This window comes from Astatotilapia calliptera, chromosome 19, assembly GCF_964374335.1.
Source record: "Astatotilapia calliptera chromosome 19, fAstCal68.1, whole genome shotgun sequence".
Lineage (NCBI taxonomy): Eukaryota > Metazoa > Chordata > Actinopteri > Cichliformes > Cichlidae > Astatotilapia > Astatotilapia calliptera.
In genome coordinates, this window is record NC_137440.1 from 9,267,091 (window position 1) to 9,284,960 (window position 17,870).

Here is a 17,870-nt window from a genome sequence, read left to right on the forward strand (position 1 = left end):
TTTTATGTGAAAAATGAATAATGTAAGATACAGTCAAAGGTCAGGTAACAGGAGGCAGGCTTCTGTGTCCGACCTGATGTCGCTCCTGTCATTGTGATTGGTTTGTGGAAAAAGCTTCTATTTTTATATTTTTAAATAGTAACGTAATTTAGTAAACAGTGTTTTTATCTTGTTTCACGTTTAAACGCCGAACGTGGTGCGTTAAAAAACAACGTGAGATTTTACGGATCTGGGGCCCGTTCTTCGTACCTCGCTAAGTAAGTTAGCTGGATTTGATTGTTGACGATTTCGCGTGATCCTGGATCGTTCGGTTCCCCGAAGCTCATCCGGGACTTGCTGCCATAGCAACAGAGCCGTAAGCGTAAACCTGCTCGGGAGCAGGTTTACTTTATGTAAACAGGATTAGATCGCGGCCACTCAGGTATGTCCGCTTCATTTATACAAAAGCAACAGCGATATTCCACCACTGTTTCACCATAAATAAATAACATCAATGTAACTAAAGATAATGCAGTACTTGATCCTTGTATTGATGTCACACAGATACATACAGGTCATTTCCTAAAAAAGGGAAATGTACTATTAACATTCTATTACATGTATGTGATTATTACAGATGTAATTCATATTTCAGAGTAGCAATTGCAAATTACTTCGTGTAATCAAGCTGAGAGACCACGGCTATAAAAGCGAAGGTGGATTTGGGAAGTCTGTCGCAGCCATGTCCTGTCCGTATACGCGAGCCACCCATTGCGGAAGGTGCAAGATTGATAAGGAGAGTCCTCAGAATTCAGCGTATATTGCGGGACAGACAGGATCCTTTAGCTCAGCGCGACAGTGTGCTCATAGAGAGATATCGATTTTCCCATGAGGGTATTATTTACTTAACCAACTTGTTGACGAGGGGGTGCAGGACCACCACCTGTCTTTTTTTTGCTCTGCCCTTTTCTTGGTTGCTGTTATGAACAAACAAACAGATTATTTCAGGGTCTCTTTCCAAGAGACTAAAAGCAATATAAGTGATAAATATTACCAGTCTGTAGAATATTCTTATATTTCACTTTTACTTGTTCCCATGTTCTAGTGGGTCCTGTTGTGGCTCTAATGTGTAAGGGGATATAATATAACATAATATAATATAATGTAATATAATATTGGATAATATAGTGTAATATAATAAATCTACCCTACCGCCTACTGGTGTTGGCCAGAGGGGCCGATGGCGCCATATGGCAGCCTGGCTTCTGTCAGTCTGCCCCAGGGCAGCTGTGGCTACAACCATAGCTGCCTCCACCAGTGTGTGAATGTGAGAGTGACTGAATAGTGGCATTGTAAAGCGCTTTGGGTGCCTTGAAAAGCGCTATATCAATCCAATCCATTATTATTGTTATTATTAAATCACTTACGAGTTTAATTTGTCAGCAACTTTCTGCCAGCCCTCTCTCCTTGCTTTTGCAGCCGTTGCAGTGTTCCCTTGCGTTTTAATTAAACTCTGAAACTCCTGAAATCCCTCACTCAAGAGTTCTTGCTCTGCTGCCGAAAAATACCGAGCGCTCTCCTTCGACATTTTCGCCGACCAATCAGAGGGTTGCCGATCAATGTTTCTACTATCGATGCGTAGCCCCTTTTACGACACCCAGTGATCTCACATTACTTCATCCAGCTGTACTAATCGTCAACAGCAGGTGTGTTCGGAGAACCGGAATAGCGAGCTCAAAGTTAGCGCGATGATTTGGTCTTGGATGTGTCATTTGATCTTGGATGTAGTAAGCGACGTACGAAGAACGGGCCCCTGAAGCGTAACCTACATAAACGCTGAGCGTTCATCCTCAACAAACCGACTGGAAAACAACGAGCTGCTGACACGAAGCGACGAGTAAGAAACAGTTTGTGGGTTCGTCCGTTGTCAGGAGAACGGTTTATTGTCCGGCCGCGCTCGTACTCGTGTCAGGATGTCAGGCGGGCAGTTTGAGCTGGGACGACATCAGCGCTCAGCTGCGTGTCTGACGTAAAACGCTATTTTATGATTTCATTGCATATTCAGTACAAGTGTGCGATTTGAGCTACAAGCACGCTGCCAAATGCAGTGATGTGATTGGTCAGATCTGTTTATCTGAAACATCAGAAAAATCGAGCTTGGTTCGTATTTTCCGCACTATAAGGCGCATTGAGACAAACCGCTGTTGCCTTGAGTGTGTAGAGACTGTAGAGACACTTCTACCTGCTGTGAATGTGACTGTAAAGTGCTTTGTGGTCTTTAGGGACTAAGTAAAGCGCTATACAAATACAGACCATTTACCATTTGTTCTCTGTCCAATAACCCACTGTTCAGTTTTGTCCTCTAACTGCGGCCATCGCGCCGTGTTCCCTCAGAAACTCCTCTTGTTCTAGGTCATCTTCTTGCTTCCTCCACTTGCACACCATCGACTCAATAATGCCGAATCGTCTCGCAGCTGCTCTATTTCCATTTTCTACTCTGATTGCTCGGAGTTTAAAATCCGCTTCGTAAGCGTGTCTCTTCGCTGGTGCCATTTTGAAGTCGTCGTACACACACAACACGGTAATGTTGAGTTAAAGCACAGTACGTATTACTCTGCAAGGCTCCTGGCAATGGTAACCGTAACGCTCTGAGAAGTGGCACTACATTTTTATTTATTTATTTTTGACAGATTTTTGAGCATCGTGTAGCCATAAAATCGGTTCGAGGTCAGTAAGCACAAACCAAAACTCATACATAAGGTGCACTGTCGATTTTTGTGAAGATTCAAGGCTTTTACCTACGCCTTATAGTGCGGTAAATACGGTACCATAAATTCGTCCTGTGAACGGCTGCATTAAGAAAAGGTGAGTCTCACCCGGGGGTGCTGACTCCATGTAAACAGGGTGGCTGCTGTCGGCTGATCTATTCAATAGAATAGAATAGAATATCCTTTATTGTCGTTGTACATGTACAACAAAATTATGGGTGCTGCACGCGGCTGTGCAGGAGCAGACAAGAGGAAAGCCCCCAGTGGAGAGTCTGTGTGAGTGACCCGAGTGATGAGGTCACCGTCACAACAAAGCATTGAAGCAAAGACTCGACAGATCGTTGCAGATTAAAACTAATTAGTTTGTTTTTTAAGTTTTCAGATTAAACTTCCTGTTTTCCTTCACCTGTTCGCCCAGGTAATCCTCCAGGTGACCCGTCGTCCTTTCAGAGTCTCGTTCCAGCTGATCTTCTCTCTGTGGTCGGGGCACCGTTACCCAGGCAACCAGTCCTTACCCTGAATGCTGTGAGAGCGGGTTCAATGGTGCTGCAGCCGGCGCCGTCTCCAGGTACTGACACGTGGAGCCTGAACGCTCTCTGGTTGGCTGTGCTTTTATTTAGAAACTCAGATGTTTCTGTTTTGTGTGTAGGCTTGGCCTCAGTCACCCTAAACATTCCCACTCTGACCAGTCAGCAGATCCATCTCACCCCACTGCTCTGCCCACCGGCCAGGCCTCTCGCCGTCACCAACCTGACAGGTAACCAACACTCTCCTCCTCGGTTTTATTTGTCCTCGAGGCCAAACAAACATTCTTGGATATCATTTCCAAGCGGAATGAGCGGTTGTGCAGGCGCCGCCTGTTCGTATCTGTGAAAGACGGCGTGAAGAGAAGTTCAGTCACGCAGGTTTTAAACACGAGTGTGAAAAATTCACCTTGAATCACTCAGCAACGGCGCTAAGAGGACGATAGCGGCGACCTGTCCAACAGCTCTGATCTTGCCGTGACGCCGCGTACAGTCCGCAAAGCTTCGCTCCGAATATCTCATAACAGGAAGCAGGACAGCTTACCGTGAACCGCTGCCCTTTGCGCCTAGCTCACACTTTTTTCTCTCTCTCTCTCTCAGCTCCACCCACATTCACACAGCATTGGTAAGCTCCTCCTCCTTCCGGGTCGGACTCATTAGCATCTGTCAGATGGACAAATTAAACCAAAAAACCCTCCGAGAAATACAAAAACGTTGTTATTGTAACGGCATATGATTGGTTGTTTGGCCGATCAGCTGATCATCTGTTTACTCTTCCAGGCTCCAGCCTCAGCGGGGTGCTGAAACTCATTCAGACCAACACACAACAGCAGGCTCCGCCTCCAACCCATCAGCTGCTCCCTGGTCTTCCGGCTCCTCCTCTAGAGGTCTGCGATGCATCATCTAAGTCCTCAGATCGAATCATACACCAGGACCAGACTCCACCCCTCGGTGAGGTCACACCTGCATCCTGGTCGTATTGCGGCTCTGACAGCCAAACAGAGGAGAGAGAGGCGAAGCCTGAGAGCAGGGGCGAGAACAAGAGCCTGCCGTCGCTCCTCGATGAGTTTGTCTTCCTTAATCAGCAGGTGGAAAAAAACCAGGACGCTGCAGCGGTGGATGGAGCTGACGAGGAAGGACACACCCACAGCCCCTGGATGCTGCAGCTGGACTCAGACTCTGACACAGATGGGGTTGGGCCTAACCTCAATACAGAAACGATGTTGACCACTTCAGGCAGTCCTAAAGGAGGCGTGCTGGCCCCGCCCCCTCTGCTGCAGATGAAGGTGGGCGGAGCCAAAGTGGCAAGCCCAGGCAACAGGGAAAGAGAGGGCACAGTGGCAGGGGGAGAAGAGGGGCAAGGGCACAGGGGCGTGGCCTGGAGGCCGATGCCGAGGCTGGTTCCTCTGGGATTAAGAGGAAACGCCCCCAGCTGACATCACACGCAGAAATAATGATGTCACAGCAGCTGCACCTTCCTGGTTGGGTCCTGATGGGAGTTGGCACATTGGGAGGAAAAAAAGAAAAGCATAGACTGATTGTGGCGCTTCTATGGTAACAATCAGTTATCGTTTGTGGATTACTAAGGATCAATATTCAGGTATTGATTGGTTTGGAACAGGGCGACGGTGTCCTGGTTTTCCGACGCGCTGACCGGAAAAAACGCAGACGCTGCTTCTGAAAAATATGGAAGTGCCTTAAACCTGCGTTCTACCTGACAGCCACCAGGGGGCAACACTGCAGTTCTGTCCTATAGAAGTCTGCAGCACGACGCTGCTCTGACCTCTGTACACGCTTCATGCTGAGTTCATGTATCTCAATCATGTCTTTCAAAATGGAGGATCAGCTGTGGTGTTTTGTTGATTGCTCATTGGCTAATGACTCGTCAGTCACTATGTTATCCAGTGAGTGAGCGGTTTCATGGTCAGACCCGCCCCTCTTCCTCGCAGCCAAGATAGTGGGGATTTCAGTTTTTAAAAATGTCTGTTGAACCTGTCACATCTGTCTTTGAAAGAGTTACTGTAGCATCCTGTTTTCAGTGGCTGCATTCAGAGAAACTTGATGGCGTGCTGAGGAAGAAGCCCTGTCCCCACAGAATGTTCTGATGTTGCGTTCAAATGTCTTCCTGTTTGTATCGGCGCCAGGTGAGCCGAGAGACGCCTTCACAGGTTGCAAGTTCATGTCTGAGAGTGGCGTCCACGTCACAAAGAGAGCGCATTCGGGCTACTCGCCTCCAAACGTTCATACTTTATTCTGAAGGTCCAGCTATTGTTTCCTGCTTTTATTTTTTTTATTTAAAGGAACTTTGTGAAAGCGGTCAGTGTCTCACCATGGTGGAATGTTTCAGTTTCTTCATGTTTTGCAGGAAAAACGCAGTCATCACAGGGGACTCACCTGGACTCACCTTTTCTTTTTCTTAATGCCTATTTCTACATGTTTACCTCAGCTGTCCTAACAGCTGGAAGGAAAACAGGTACCAATAAAAGTTAAATATTTGAGTCTGCATCCTACTTTTATTCAACAAAAGGTTTCCCGGTGTGTTTGATGAGTTTCTCACCTGAAACTTTCAAGTTAAAGCTGAGTTTTCTGATTCAGAGTACCTGAACACATCATCCAGCAAACGAGGAAAAATAAATAATCAGTAAAAAAAAAGTTTCTATCCAGATGAGTTGTTTGAGTTTCTGATTTAAAGTGTTTGATTTATTTTGGCTCACCATCGATTTTTATGGCGTCATTACAGGTAAGTTACGGCTAATATAGGAAAAAAAGAAGCTGCGGTTAGTGTCCGGTGCCGCTGAGAGGCGCTTATGCTCTGCGCTAACAGTGAAGACGCGTCATCCGACTTCTGACACGCGACACCGGACGATGACTGTCAAAGTAAAAGCATCGCATCTTAAGAAAAAAACAACTTTCGAAAGAAAAATCTTGTTTCATGTCAATAAAAGTAAGTGATCAGTAAATCTTGCTTTTGAGGCATTGCTGTGTTCAATCCGAAGTAATGTCCATGCTAAATGAGCTAATGATAACAGCTGTGATTGGACTGTAGCGTCTAAATTATTTGAGAGAACGTGTTTATTTTGAAAGGTGTGACCGGAAGTGCGGGTGTCGCGTGCGGCATTGACACTAACGGATCGCCGCTCTGATCAGTCCGGTCCCGGTCGTCCCGTTTCCTCGCTGCGGGGGAGGACTACGATGCGGAACGGCGGCCCGGAACAGCGCAGAACCGAACCAGGACCGTGCTCACGGAACACCCGGTCCGGCCCGGCTCTGAAGGCATGGCGGCGCAGAGCAGCCGCTGAGAGCCGCAGCTAGCCGGCGGCTAACGGCGCGATGGCCGCGGACGGAACGATCCGCAGCCGCATCAGGAGCCTGCTGCGCTCCCCGTCCATCAAACTGCGGCGGAGCGGCACCGGCGCGCGGCACAGGCGCGAGCTCAGCGACAAGGTGCGCGCGACTGACACACACACGGAACCTATTGTGTTTCTGCTGGAGTCTGGTGGTTTTATTGTTTAATTGTTTCTAACTGATAAATAGAGCTTATTCTAACTGACATTAGCTGTCGTCTGTTTTTATTGAATTTTTTAAAATTGATTGTTTAAAATTCAACATTTTTATTTTCTCATCATTGCTGTTATCGGTGCAAAACACACACCTGAACTGGTCTGTGTGGAAAATAAGGACCCTCCCTGATGACCTTTCCTCTGATGGTCCTCATAAAGACCTTTGACTGGTCCTCATTTTGTTCTCAGATGCCAAACACTGTGCTAAACAGGCTCTCTGTTTCTGCAGATGTTCTCACTGTATGGAGCAGTCTTTGGTTCAAAGTGCCTCCTCCTCCTCCTCCTTTGTAAATATGGTCCTTGCTGTCTGAAAGCATTTTTGTGCACCAAACCATCCTGAATCACAAGATTTGTGCTGTAGACTTGTGCGGACGCTCACATTGTGAGAACCTGTCTGTCCCGTCCAGCTGGTCTATCACCTGCGGGCCCCTTCATCTGTTAGCAGCTTCACTTCCCACAATCCTTTGTGTGCCTGCTGATTTACTGGGACACGCCCCACCTGTTCTGGTCATGTTGTGGGAACGCATACTTGTTCACACAACTGCATTGTGGGGACTTTGCCGTTTGTCCCCATTGAAATTGAAATGGAGAGCAGAGACTCAGCAGTGAGGCTGTTTGTGCTCCTTGGAGACGATCTTTGTTATGGGGACATTGCAGCCCAGTTTGGGCTTCACATTAGAATCATGTCGTGTTAATGCAGTGGTGTCCAGGCTGAGCTCAGCGGCCCTTTCAGAGGCTTATTAGTGTCAGCAGTAAAGTTTACTGGATGGATACACGCACATCCATGGCGTTTAATGGAAGACTAAAAGTTTCTGAGCACAGGCAGGAGTGAGAAGCAGTTGTAGATAAACTGAAATTACACATTAAAACAATATGAGCTCAAACCGAAAGACCGTGGCACCTTTGAGCCACTCGGATGCGAGCCTTTCCTGTCGGCAAGCTCGTCACGTCTCTGACGACTGACGCAGCGTCTCACTGTTCCTGAGTAGTTTCTCCTGAATCGCCATTCAGAGGCAAAGAAAATCACTTGCTACTTGCCCGGCGAGCGGCGTCCTGCAGACTCGCCTGATGATTCATCCTCGTGGTTTCTTTTAATCTGATTGGACGGTTTGGAGGAAAGCGTTCGTGCTGAGCTGAGAGGGCCAAAAACTGTGAAATCATGAATAGAGTTTGGTGCAGGGGGAGGGGAGTCATGTGAGGAGGACACACACACACACACACACTCTCTCTCTCTCTCTCTCTGTGCTGTTAGTTTAGCATCTGGCCGCTCAGCAGTCAGACTGAGCAGCAGGACATTTTCTGGCAGCATGGAGGCAGAAGTAAGTGTGTGTGTGTGTGTGAGAGAGAGAGAGAGAGACTCGGTCTCTGTGCGTTGACGCTGGCGCTCCTCTCTGACCTCTGACCTGCCTAATTTCAGTCTGTCAGTGATCAGTGATCTGATCAATAATCTGATCACTGAAGGCTCTCTGCAGAGCAGTGCTGCTTTTGTTGTGAACAGAAACAGCTTTGTGTGTGTCCCAAAGCATCATGTGAGCTGTAGTGTTTAAATCAGCAGGTGGGGCCTGCCGCTCGCGGCGCTGTCACTCCTGTGAAAGAAAGATCAACACGAACACATTCGCAGGAGTTAACCTGTCACGTTCTGGCCTTTGCCCTTCAGGTGACCTTGGAGAAGGTTCTGGGAATCACAGCACCGGGGAACCGAGCGCTGGCCTGTGACCCCCGGAGTGGACTGGTGGCGTATCCAGCAGGGTGAGAGAGCACTGAGGGCTAATGGGAAAACGGTGACTTTAGTTATGCCAAATTTGGGTTTTTTTCTGTCACAGCTGATGATGATGAAATGATATGATGATGGTAGTCATGGCGATGGCTGACCTGACGAAGATGAGGTCATATACAATAGAAAAGAATAGAATAGCCCTTTAAGCCCTCGGAGAGGTCCCCTCAGGAAAACTGTTCACGTGTGTTTTTTTTACCGGGTTGATGTCGTCCATCCTCCACCCCTCCTGCCACTCCTCCACGTCTCTCCGAGTTGTACAGTTGGCTGTCTCGAGGTACAAAGGAAGAGGCTCCTGCTCCTGAGGAGGAGGAGGAGCCAGCCTGATCAGGCTGTTAGGCTGTTCCTCCAGCTGGTGTTACTGGTGTGTTTCAAATGACTCCTTCATAATAAATACAAGCATCACACTGCTTATTCTTATTGCGTATTTATGAACGTTTATCAAACATGATGTAAAAATCTACATTTGAAAATATTCAGTCAGCCATCAAAAACAAATGTGACTGAAAATAACACGACAGCTGAGAAAAGCAGATGCACTTCGTTTCCGTTGTTCCTGCTCCAGGTGCAGGAGTCACGTTTATGAGTGACGGATGGTGCTGCCTCCGCCTCCTGGCCCCGGATAAACGGAAGAAGATGGATGTTATTATCTATCTGTCTTACTCAGGAAGCCTACAGTGGCTGAGTCTCAGGGACTAAACTCCTTCAGCTCATTTTTGTAGCACGATTTTATTTCATAAACATATTTATTCACGAAGATTAAGGATGCAGGAATTCCCGTCATTTAAACACAGGCGCAAACACTGAAGCCTAGACCGGAGTCATTTTCCAAAATTCATCAACAGTGCTGCACGCCACCAACAACTCCACATTTAGTACCTGCCTGCAGCTCCACAGGACTCCACCCAGCAGCACCTGTCATAAACTCTTCATGTTCTGTGTCATGATTTACTTTTCCTGCCACATGTGCCACAAACCACCTCGACTGCTTACGATCACATATTATCAAATGTCAGTCAGCTCAGGTGAGCCGTGGCGCATCTATGCAGCCTTATGTTGCATATCATTGTGACAGGTGGAAGAAGTATTTTTCACAATAAATAAGTTACTTTATGCTGTGTTCCTCTTAACGATTAAATTCAAATTCACCCCAAATTACTAAAATGCTGATATTTCAATAAGAGCATCGATTCTAGAACGTAAATATCTGACATCGTCCATGATGTTCAGCAGCATGAGTCCAGCTTCTCCAGCCCAGACTCCTGTTTGGATGTACTGCCCTGTGGTGCAGCAGTGCTGCCACCCAGACTGGAGCTGCCGCCCAGACTGGATGTCCTGGTCTCTGTGAGGCAGCTGCCAGTCCGGGTCACCGGGTAGGGTCCAGGAGGAGGATCCTGACTGTGCTGCTTTCTTATCGAGGTGAAACAGGTGGAGGATAGCATCCTCGACTCCAACATTTGCCCGATAGCCAAATTCTTGGGGTGGGCATGCTTAACCTGCGCCCCGAGGACGATCCACTGCACAGGAAGTGTGTGATAACAGGAAGAGGCCTGATGCTGCAGCATCAGCTAGGCTCTGAGTCGTTACCACGGCGTGAGCAGACACACAGAAGAAACAGTCAGTTTGAGATGATCCAGATGATCCTCAGGTGAAACGATCCACTAGCGCAGTGAGGTCATTAACACACGTTTAACAGCTGCTGAGACACGAACAGACTAAAGGAGGCGGTCAGTGTGAGGGGAGAGCTCTGAAAACACTTTTATCATCATCATCATCATTATTGCTTGTTGTTATAGATGGCAGATCTTAGAAGCAGACACAGCGTTCACACTGAAGCGAGCTCACATGTTTATCTGCACTCAGTAAACTGCAGTAAGGTTAACGTGTTCATCCAGATCCTTCTCAGGGGGGTGGAGCCTATCCCAGAAACAACAGTCTCAGCATGTGATTGGATAGTGGGAAGTCTCATCTCAATCTGTGACTTAGCCGATGACATGCACACTAACTCATTTTAGGATTTAGACGTATGTCTGAAACCACGATCAGAAGACCTCGGCAGACGGCGATGAGCCTGTACAAGTGGGTGGAGCTGAGCAGCGGCGACGCCGTGTGAAACAAAACAGAGACGCATTTTAGTCACAAAAGAACCCAGAAAAACTTCCTTTATGAGAACAATCACAGGTCAGAGGTCACGGTGCTCTGTGAGTCGGAGTCCAGAGGAATGATGGGAATGTCACCGGGGTTCTGGGAAGGCGTCCAGTTTCCAGGATTTTATGCTGTGCAATCAGCCGCAGGCACGGGAGGAGGGGCTGCTGATTGGTCCATTTGTGTGGAGCTGCGCTTTCAGGTCACGGCTGACGAAGCGCCGTTTAAACACAGTGACAGGAAGTGGGTCAGTGCAGCGGCGGCGTGAATATGGGTTAATGTGAGGGAGTGCATGAAGGCCGGCGGCACTACAGAAGAAGAACACGCAGTTTGATTCTCTGCATCCACAGTACTGTGTTACTGCAGCTTGTACTGCGTTACTGCAGCTTGTACTGTGTTACTGCAGAATGTACTGCGTTACTGTAGCTTGTACTGTGTTACTGTAGCTTGTACTGTGTTACTGCAGAATGTACTGTGTTACTGCAGAATGTACTGCGTTACTGTAGCTTGTACTGTGTTACTGCAGAATGTACTGCGTTACTGTAGCTTGTACTGTGTTACTGCAGAATGTACTGCGTTACTGCAGAATATACTGTGTTACTGCAGAATGTACTGCTTTACTGCAGAATGTACTGCGTTATTGCAGAATATACTGCGTTACTGCAGCTTGTACTGTGTTACTGCAGAATGTACTGTTACTGCAGAATGTACTGTGTTACTGCAGAATATACTGTGTTACTGCAGAATGTACTGTGTTACTGCAGAATGTACTGCGTTACTGCAGAAATTACTGCGTTACTGCAGCTTGTACTGCGTTACTGCAGCTTGTACTGCGTTACTGCAGCTTGTACTGTGTTACTGCAGAAATTACTGCGTTACTGCTCGCCCACGTACGTCTACTGATTAAACCCAGTTGCTTGGTGCTGTGTGTGGGCTTGACCACGGTGCCACGGCTAACAGCTACACAGCTAACGAGTACACGAAGGCTAAAAAATGTCCATCAGCATCTCCCGTGAACCTCCTACATGTTTCCATGACGATAAACTAAATAAACGCTCTCTGCCGCATCAAGCGCTGCCACCATCAGGCCACACTGAGAACTGCAGCAGCTTCACTGAGGTTTAACTGTCTTTATGTCCTCCTCTATCTGTGAAGGAGGCGCAGTCGACTCTGTGTGTGTGTGTGTGTGTGTGTGTGTGTGTGTGTGTGTGTGTGTGTGTGTGTGTGTGTGTGTGTGTGTGTGTGCGTGCGTGCGCGTGTGTGTGTGTGTGTGTGCGTGTGTGTGTGAGAGGAAGACTGTAACTGGCTGCTGATTCAGCGGCTTCCAGACGAACAGTCAGCAGCACGACATGTTTATCTGCACACACACACACACACACACACACACACACACACACACACACACACACACACACACACATCACTAGCAGGTCCGGATCCGCCTCAGCAACAAAGCTGTTTTGCTTTGATGAACTGATCCGACCAATAAGGCGTCAGCGGGTAGTTGTTCGTGGCTGCTCCTTTAATCTGCTGCAGGCTTCACAGCTGATCTCACACACACACAGACTCACACACAGACAGACACATGTATAATCCCTGTGTGTGTGTGAGTCATCTAGCTGTGTGTGTGTGTGAGCTCTCCTGGCTCTGTGTTACAGCTCACTCGTTGATCTCAGGTCTGTTTCAGAGCAGCCGTCTGCACGTGCTCATTGGCTCTCTGTGGGTTCCACAGTGACTCTACCTGCCGCTGACGTCCGCTGCACCCTGGTGACCTCTTCAGGGTCAAGTTTAGGTGAACATGGAGCTTTTTATAAACACGGGTGACGTGTTTGGAAGCATGAGGTCCTGATGGGGTCTCTGTGGATCTGCTGGATGAAGGCTGAGCTCGGACGCACACAGTCACCAAACAGACGCACATTAGAGCTGCTCTGTTTTACAGGGGAGGTCAGGCAGGTCCACACTGCCTTCGTGTCCTGTGGGAGAATTGAGTGCTCTGCAGTGTGACTGCAGGTGTGTGACCCACATCCATGAGTTTCATTTACAGAGTGTGTGTGTGAACGCTAAGGGTGGTGTGTGCGTGAGGGCGTGTTTATGGATGTCAAGTCTGCACAGCAGGTCTGACCGCCATCTTTAAACCTTCTCTGAAGCCATGCTGACACAGTCCTGTGTGTGAGCTGTGGGCAACCGCTCCCACACAGGTACCATCCAATCGGAAGAAGAGCTGTTCACATGTGAGCTCTTCACACAGGTGTGCCCTGAACACAAACCGCACAGACAAAAGTGTTTTCAGTGAACGCAGACAGAAGCTCAGACGGCTGACAGAGGGGGCGTGAGTGAGGGGAGGAGAATCAAACCTGCTGTTGCAGGTAACCGTGCACGGTAAAATTGATGCTTCTGAGTAACCACAGGTGCAGGGGGGGGGCACTGAGTCTCATTTATTTAACATGAACATAAAGAGAACCACGGCGGGGGGGTTGACATAAACAATGGTCTGAGATAGTCACAGGGAGGAAACACCTGCACAGGTGTCTCAGGACTTGTACCGCCCACTTACTGCAGCACGCTGACCATCTCTGTTCATCAGCTGACAGGAAACAAAGCTGCTTACAGCAGGTGTGGTTTCCATGGCTACCTGTTCACAGGTTGTAGTAGTCTCCTCAGGATCATTGGCTGTATCCCAATTCAGGGTCTGCAGCCTCAACGGTCCTCAAGGGCCGCGTACTCAAAGACCGCTGAGGCCGGAAGTGCGAGGCTTGTGAAATGGGACGGTCTAGCCTCCGTCGCGCTGCCCAGGTTGCCTAGCAACCATGATAGCTGGAAACGTGTGGTTGACAGAAATGAACGAGAACACATTTTGTTCGTTTGTTTGTTTCTACGTGAGCTTTGTGTGATTTAATAAGTATCTGAGACTGAGACCACAAGACTGTAAATCATGATTGTTGGGCTTCATTTCTGTACTGAACAGTCATTTAAGATTAGCTAGTACATAACAATTAGCTGATGTCGTTCATGAGACTAAAGTCAGTGTAAATATGAGATGGCCAATATTATAGTTATTATATTAAATCATTATTAGTTATTACAGCAGTGAGTTTGAACTCTGTGTCAAATACTGAGCTTCAGTAAAGATTTAAGTTGCAGTTATTTATATTTCCTGTCACCTTAAATCTTCACTCAAAGACACTCAAGTATCTTTGACAGTGTATCTATAGATGTATTATATATATAAGAGACAAATGTCGTTCCTTCAGTATGCTGGCATTACTAAATTTGGCTCAATGCTTACATACATGTGTAAAAAGGAAATGTACGAGCTGTGATAACTGTGTCTGATAGAATGAAGAGTAGACTGATGTATGAAATATTCCTTTATTGGGTGAGAAAATCAGACCATGTCATAACTGCTTTAAGTCACACAGAATAGATATCAGAGCCTTAAACAGGCTGACTTCTGCTAAATGGGTCAAACTGGGCAGAAAGTCTACAAACACATAACATCCTTACAGAATATGATGTAACACTATAGATCAACTTAGCTCAGAATATATAAAGCATATAAACAATTACAGCAATATAATGCAACACACACAGCAGTGCTACTAATCCAAAATACTCAAAGCTTCATAGAACTGAAACAAACATTTATTTTTAGCTCCATTCTGCTGCTGATACAGACTTTAGGTTTCTGAACATTAAACTTGTTGCTGCCTTTCATAGTGTGTAACTTGAAGGCCCTGAGTACTTTCTCCCACACTGAAAACACTGGAATGATAAAATTATTTGAACATTACCTAATAAGACTGATTCAGGACAGACAATTAGTTATTCTAAACTTTCCTAGCAGTCCTTCACAAACAGGGAACAGTCTGTCTATTCTCTCCATCTGTCAGCTGCTGCTGGCTCTTCCTCCTCCTCTTCCTCACACACTGCTGAGTTTGTCCTGGTGGATCAATAGGGGTGCAAAGCCTCACAGCTGATGAGCAGCAGTGGGTCCCTCAGTCTGTCCTCACTCTGGACACTTGCAGTTGTCACACATGGAAATCAAATGTGTGATAAGCTGCAGGATTCAAACACAAGTGTGACTTATAAACACATGTTCATACTTTTATTCCACAATCAGAGAGAAAGAAATAGAGAGAGTGCAGGACAGACAGACAGGTGACAGTCTCAGGTGTATACACTGCTACACAACAGCACCAGAGAAGGAGGATTTAGTGTTTGTGTCATTATGAGTGCTAAACAAGAAGAGTTCCCAGATGGTACAGTAGACACATGTGTGACTGCTGTGATTAAAGCATCTTTCTTTCAGCTTAACGAGTGAACCGTCAGCTCGTTCAAACACACGTTAAAGTCCGTTTGGCTCGACACCACCGAACAGAGGCAGCAATATAACATAGCTAACATTAACAGTGCAGTGAATCCTGCTTGTGCCGTGATATTCAGGACTGCAAACCGAGCAGCATCACTGACTTTCAGCTTGTTGTGTTTGTGGATATATGACTGACTTTAATTATCCACATTCTCTGTAAGATTAAGGTCGACTATTGTATTATTATATTTTAATAGCTTTAAAAGCAAGTAAAAGCTGAACGTACAACCATCACTAATGGCAAATAACTTTGCCGACATGTGGCCAACAGTAATGTTTTAATGTTCCTCATTATTAAACATTTTCACATAAATAAGTGACATAATATTCACTACTTACTTTTGAAAGTTTACTCTTCGGCTGCTCCGCTTCTGCCGTCTGCGGCAAAATTATCCACACCGACTGCCGCGCTATGAATTGTGGGATATATGGGACCGCGAAGTCTACGCCGCCACATCCTTAAAATTCAGGGAAATGAAGGACGCATTTGAGGGCCGCATTTCGAGTAGCCTTTGAATTGGGACAGCTTTCGGCGCGCCACTGTGCCTTAAACCCTGGATTGGGATGCAGCCATAAACTGCTTATTGTTTCAGGGTTTTTAATCTCCCAGAATGCTCTGCTCCTTCTTCTTCTTGGTGAATTTTGCTTTAGAAACAGAATCGACGTGGGATTGTTGCTTGTGCCTGACTCCGTCTGCAGCTTCCTGCTAACGCTTGAAGTGGGGAAACTTGGGAGGTTTTTACTTTGAAAACCTGGCATTGCTGAGCATCCTGTTTATTTTATAAAATTAAGTCTGACCTTTTGTTTTGCAAAATTCACATATTTAAGGCATGTTGGTAACAGCCAATAGCTAACTGAAAGCTTTTATTTTGAAACTGTGAGATTTTCCTCCATCTCCAAAAGTTGATTCTGTTCATCTGGATGTTTTCAGTGGGAGAAACGTTTCGTCACTCATCCAGGTGACTTCTTCAGTCTCAGCTGACTGCAGGTTTCCACAATCTTATAAACAGGACATTTGCATAATGACATTGTTCCTTCAGTGGGCTGGTTTCAATAGTTCATCCTATTGCCCCATCCTCGGGCAATCTGGTCATTAAGTCTGATGTCACTAGCCGTGTCTTGGCCTAAACTCCGCTGCAGGTCCATATATCAAACGATCACTATGGCAGTGGTCCCCAACCTTTTTTGCGCCACGGACCGGTTTATGCCCGACAATATTTTCACGGACCGGCCTTTAAGGTGTCGCGGATAAATACAACAAAATAAAACTAGTACCGGTACCGAAAAAAAGAAGATTTATTCATAACACACGTGAAAAGACCAAGGAAAGCCGAGTAAACGATAAAAATGATAACAAAATAACGCTGAAAACCGATAAAAACCCTGAAAACTATACATTTCACACCTGAGCCTCAACTCTCGCAGCCCGGTACCAAACAACTCACAGACCGGTACCGGTCCGAGGCCCGGGGGTTGGGGACTGCTGCACTATGGTATTATGAGAGTTGAAAAACTGTCTAAATCCTTTCATCTTTAATAAAATGATCAGCGTTCTGCTCTACCAGGTGTAACAATTGAGTTTAACATCCAGGCATCAATGAAAACGGAATTTATGACATTTAACGGAGTTAGAAGTTAGCAGGAAGTTAGCTCACTAGCTTCTATCTAACTACAATATAGCATGTCCTGACTGCGGGGTTTTGGAAACAAATTCAAACGTACAGCTCTGCTATCACTTCCAACATAAATGAAGACAGAAAACTAAACAGCAGTGACGTTTGTAGGGTTACTGAAGTTAGGCTAGCTGGTATATAATGATGTGCTATGTGACCGCTAGCGACACAGCTATGTTAGCATAATATAAACAAGCTAACTTTTTTTCCACTCGATAAAAGTTAACGTGAGTGTTCTCGGTGGTCAGGAACAAATGTAATCGCATGGCAGGATGCTGTAAAAGGACCAAACTTCAGCCAGGAGAACAACTGAGATAATCCATCCACAATACGAGGTTAGTCATTCATATACTGCTGCATGGGCTGGGCTGTAGTTACATCCTAAGGTTTTAAAAACTGAGCTTAAATAAATGATTAGCGGTAATAAAAGCCGAGGGAGGTCAACGGTGATCACTGACTGTTTTAGGAGCTTTTTGAGATTAAATAGAAGAAAATACATAACATTAAACATGTTAACAACACAAAAGCCATATTAAACGCAGACTACTTTAGGCCCGGAAGTAGGATTCGTCACGTCATCACTTAACAATCGGATTGAAGGAAAACCGTCCCAGGTCTTTTATTTTGGAAACCAGACAACTTTCTCTGCCTTCCTGTTAGGGCTGCCACGATTAGTCGACTAGTCACGACTAATTTAATAGTCGACGCATCGTTTGAAGCTTTGTAAGAACCTGAAAGACGCAGGAATAAGTAGTAGGATTTAAGAGTGTAATAACGGACTGAAACAGAAGATGGCAGCACTGCATGTACAAGGATGCCAGCTGCCGTTAAACCCCGAAGAAGAAGAAGAAGCTGTGTCCCAGAATTCATAGCGCAGCCCAGCTCAGTTTCCAACAATGGCGGCAGCTAATTAGTTTTAATATTACTCTTATTATTCTTTCTGGGTCACAAAATAAACGTTTAACATATTTTCAGGTGAGAATGTAGCTGTGTAAACCTCAAATATCTGCTCAATTTGTCAAGACACCACATATTTTCAAAAGCGCTCCGATGTTTTCGGAGACGTCTGTTACCCACT

The 17,870-nt window shown here is 46.3% G+C and overlaps 2 protein-coding genes across 11 annotated transcripts in view; both read left to right on the forward strand.

Moving 5' to 3' along the window:
- Positions 1 to 5,769, forward strand: part of mgaa (MAX dimerization protein MGA a) — a 30,072-nt gene extending 24,303 nt beyond the window's left edge. For 3 of the 6 annotated variants that reach the window (XM_026151252.2, XM_026151254.2, XM_026151253.2), the window contains exons 24-26: positions 3,166 to 3,315; positions 3,397 to 3,504; positions 4,052 to 5,769. In XM_026151252.2, the coding sequence (XP_026007037.2) occupies positions 3,166 to 3,315; positions 3,397 to 3,504; positions 4,052 to 4,707 (914 nt within the window). In that variant the 3' untranslated portion in view covers positions 4,708 to 5,769. Of the gene's footprint in view, positions 1 to 3,165; positions 3,316 to 3,396; positions 3,505 to 3,871; positions 3,897 to 4,051 lie in introns of all 6 variants that reach the window. The other 3 variants (XM_080293509.1, XM_080293512.1, XM_080293510.1) reach the window with 3 other exon arrangements.
- Positions 5,770 to 6,393: 624 nt separating this feature from the next.
- mapkbp1 (mitogen-activated protein kinase binding protein 1) overlaps positions 6,394 to 17,870 on the forward strand; it is a 31,769-nt gene continuing 20,292 nt past the window's right edge. For 4 of the 5 annotated variants that reach the window (XM_080293513.1, XM_026151241.2, XM_026151242.2 and 1 more), the window contains exons 1-2: positions 6,394 to 6,715; positions 8,489 to 8,580. In XM_080293513.1, the coding sequence (XP_080149639.1) occupies positions 6,602 to 6,715; positions 8,489 to 8,580 (206 nt within the window). In that variant the 5' untranslated portion in view covers positions 6,394 to 6,601. Of the gene's footprint in view, positions 6,716 to 8,488; positions 8,581 to 17,045; positions 17,128 to 17,870 lie in introns of those variants that run through there. The other variant, XM_080293514.1, reaches the window with a different exon arrangement.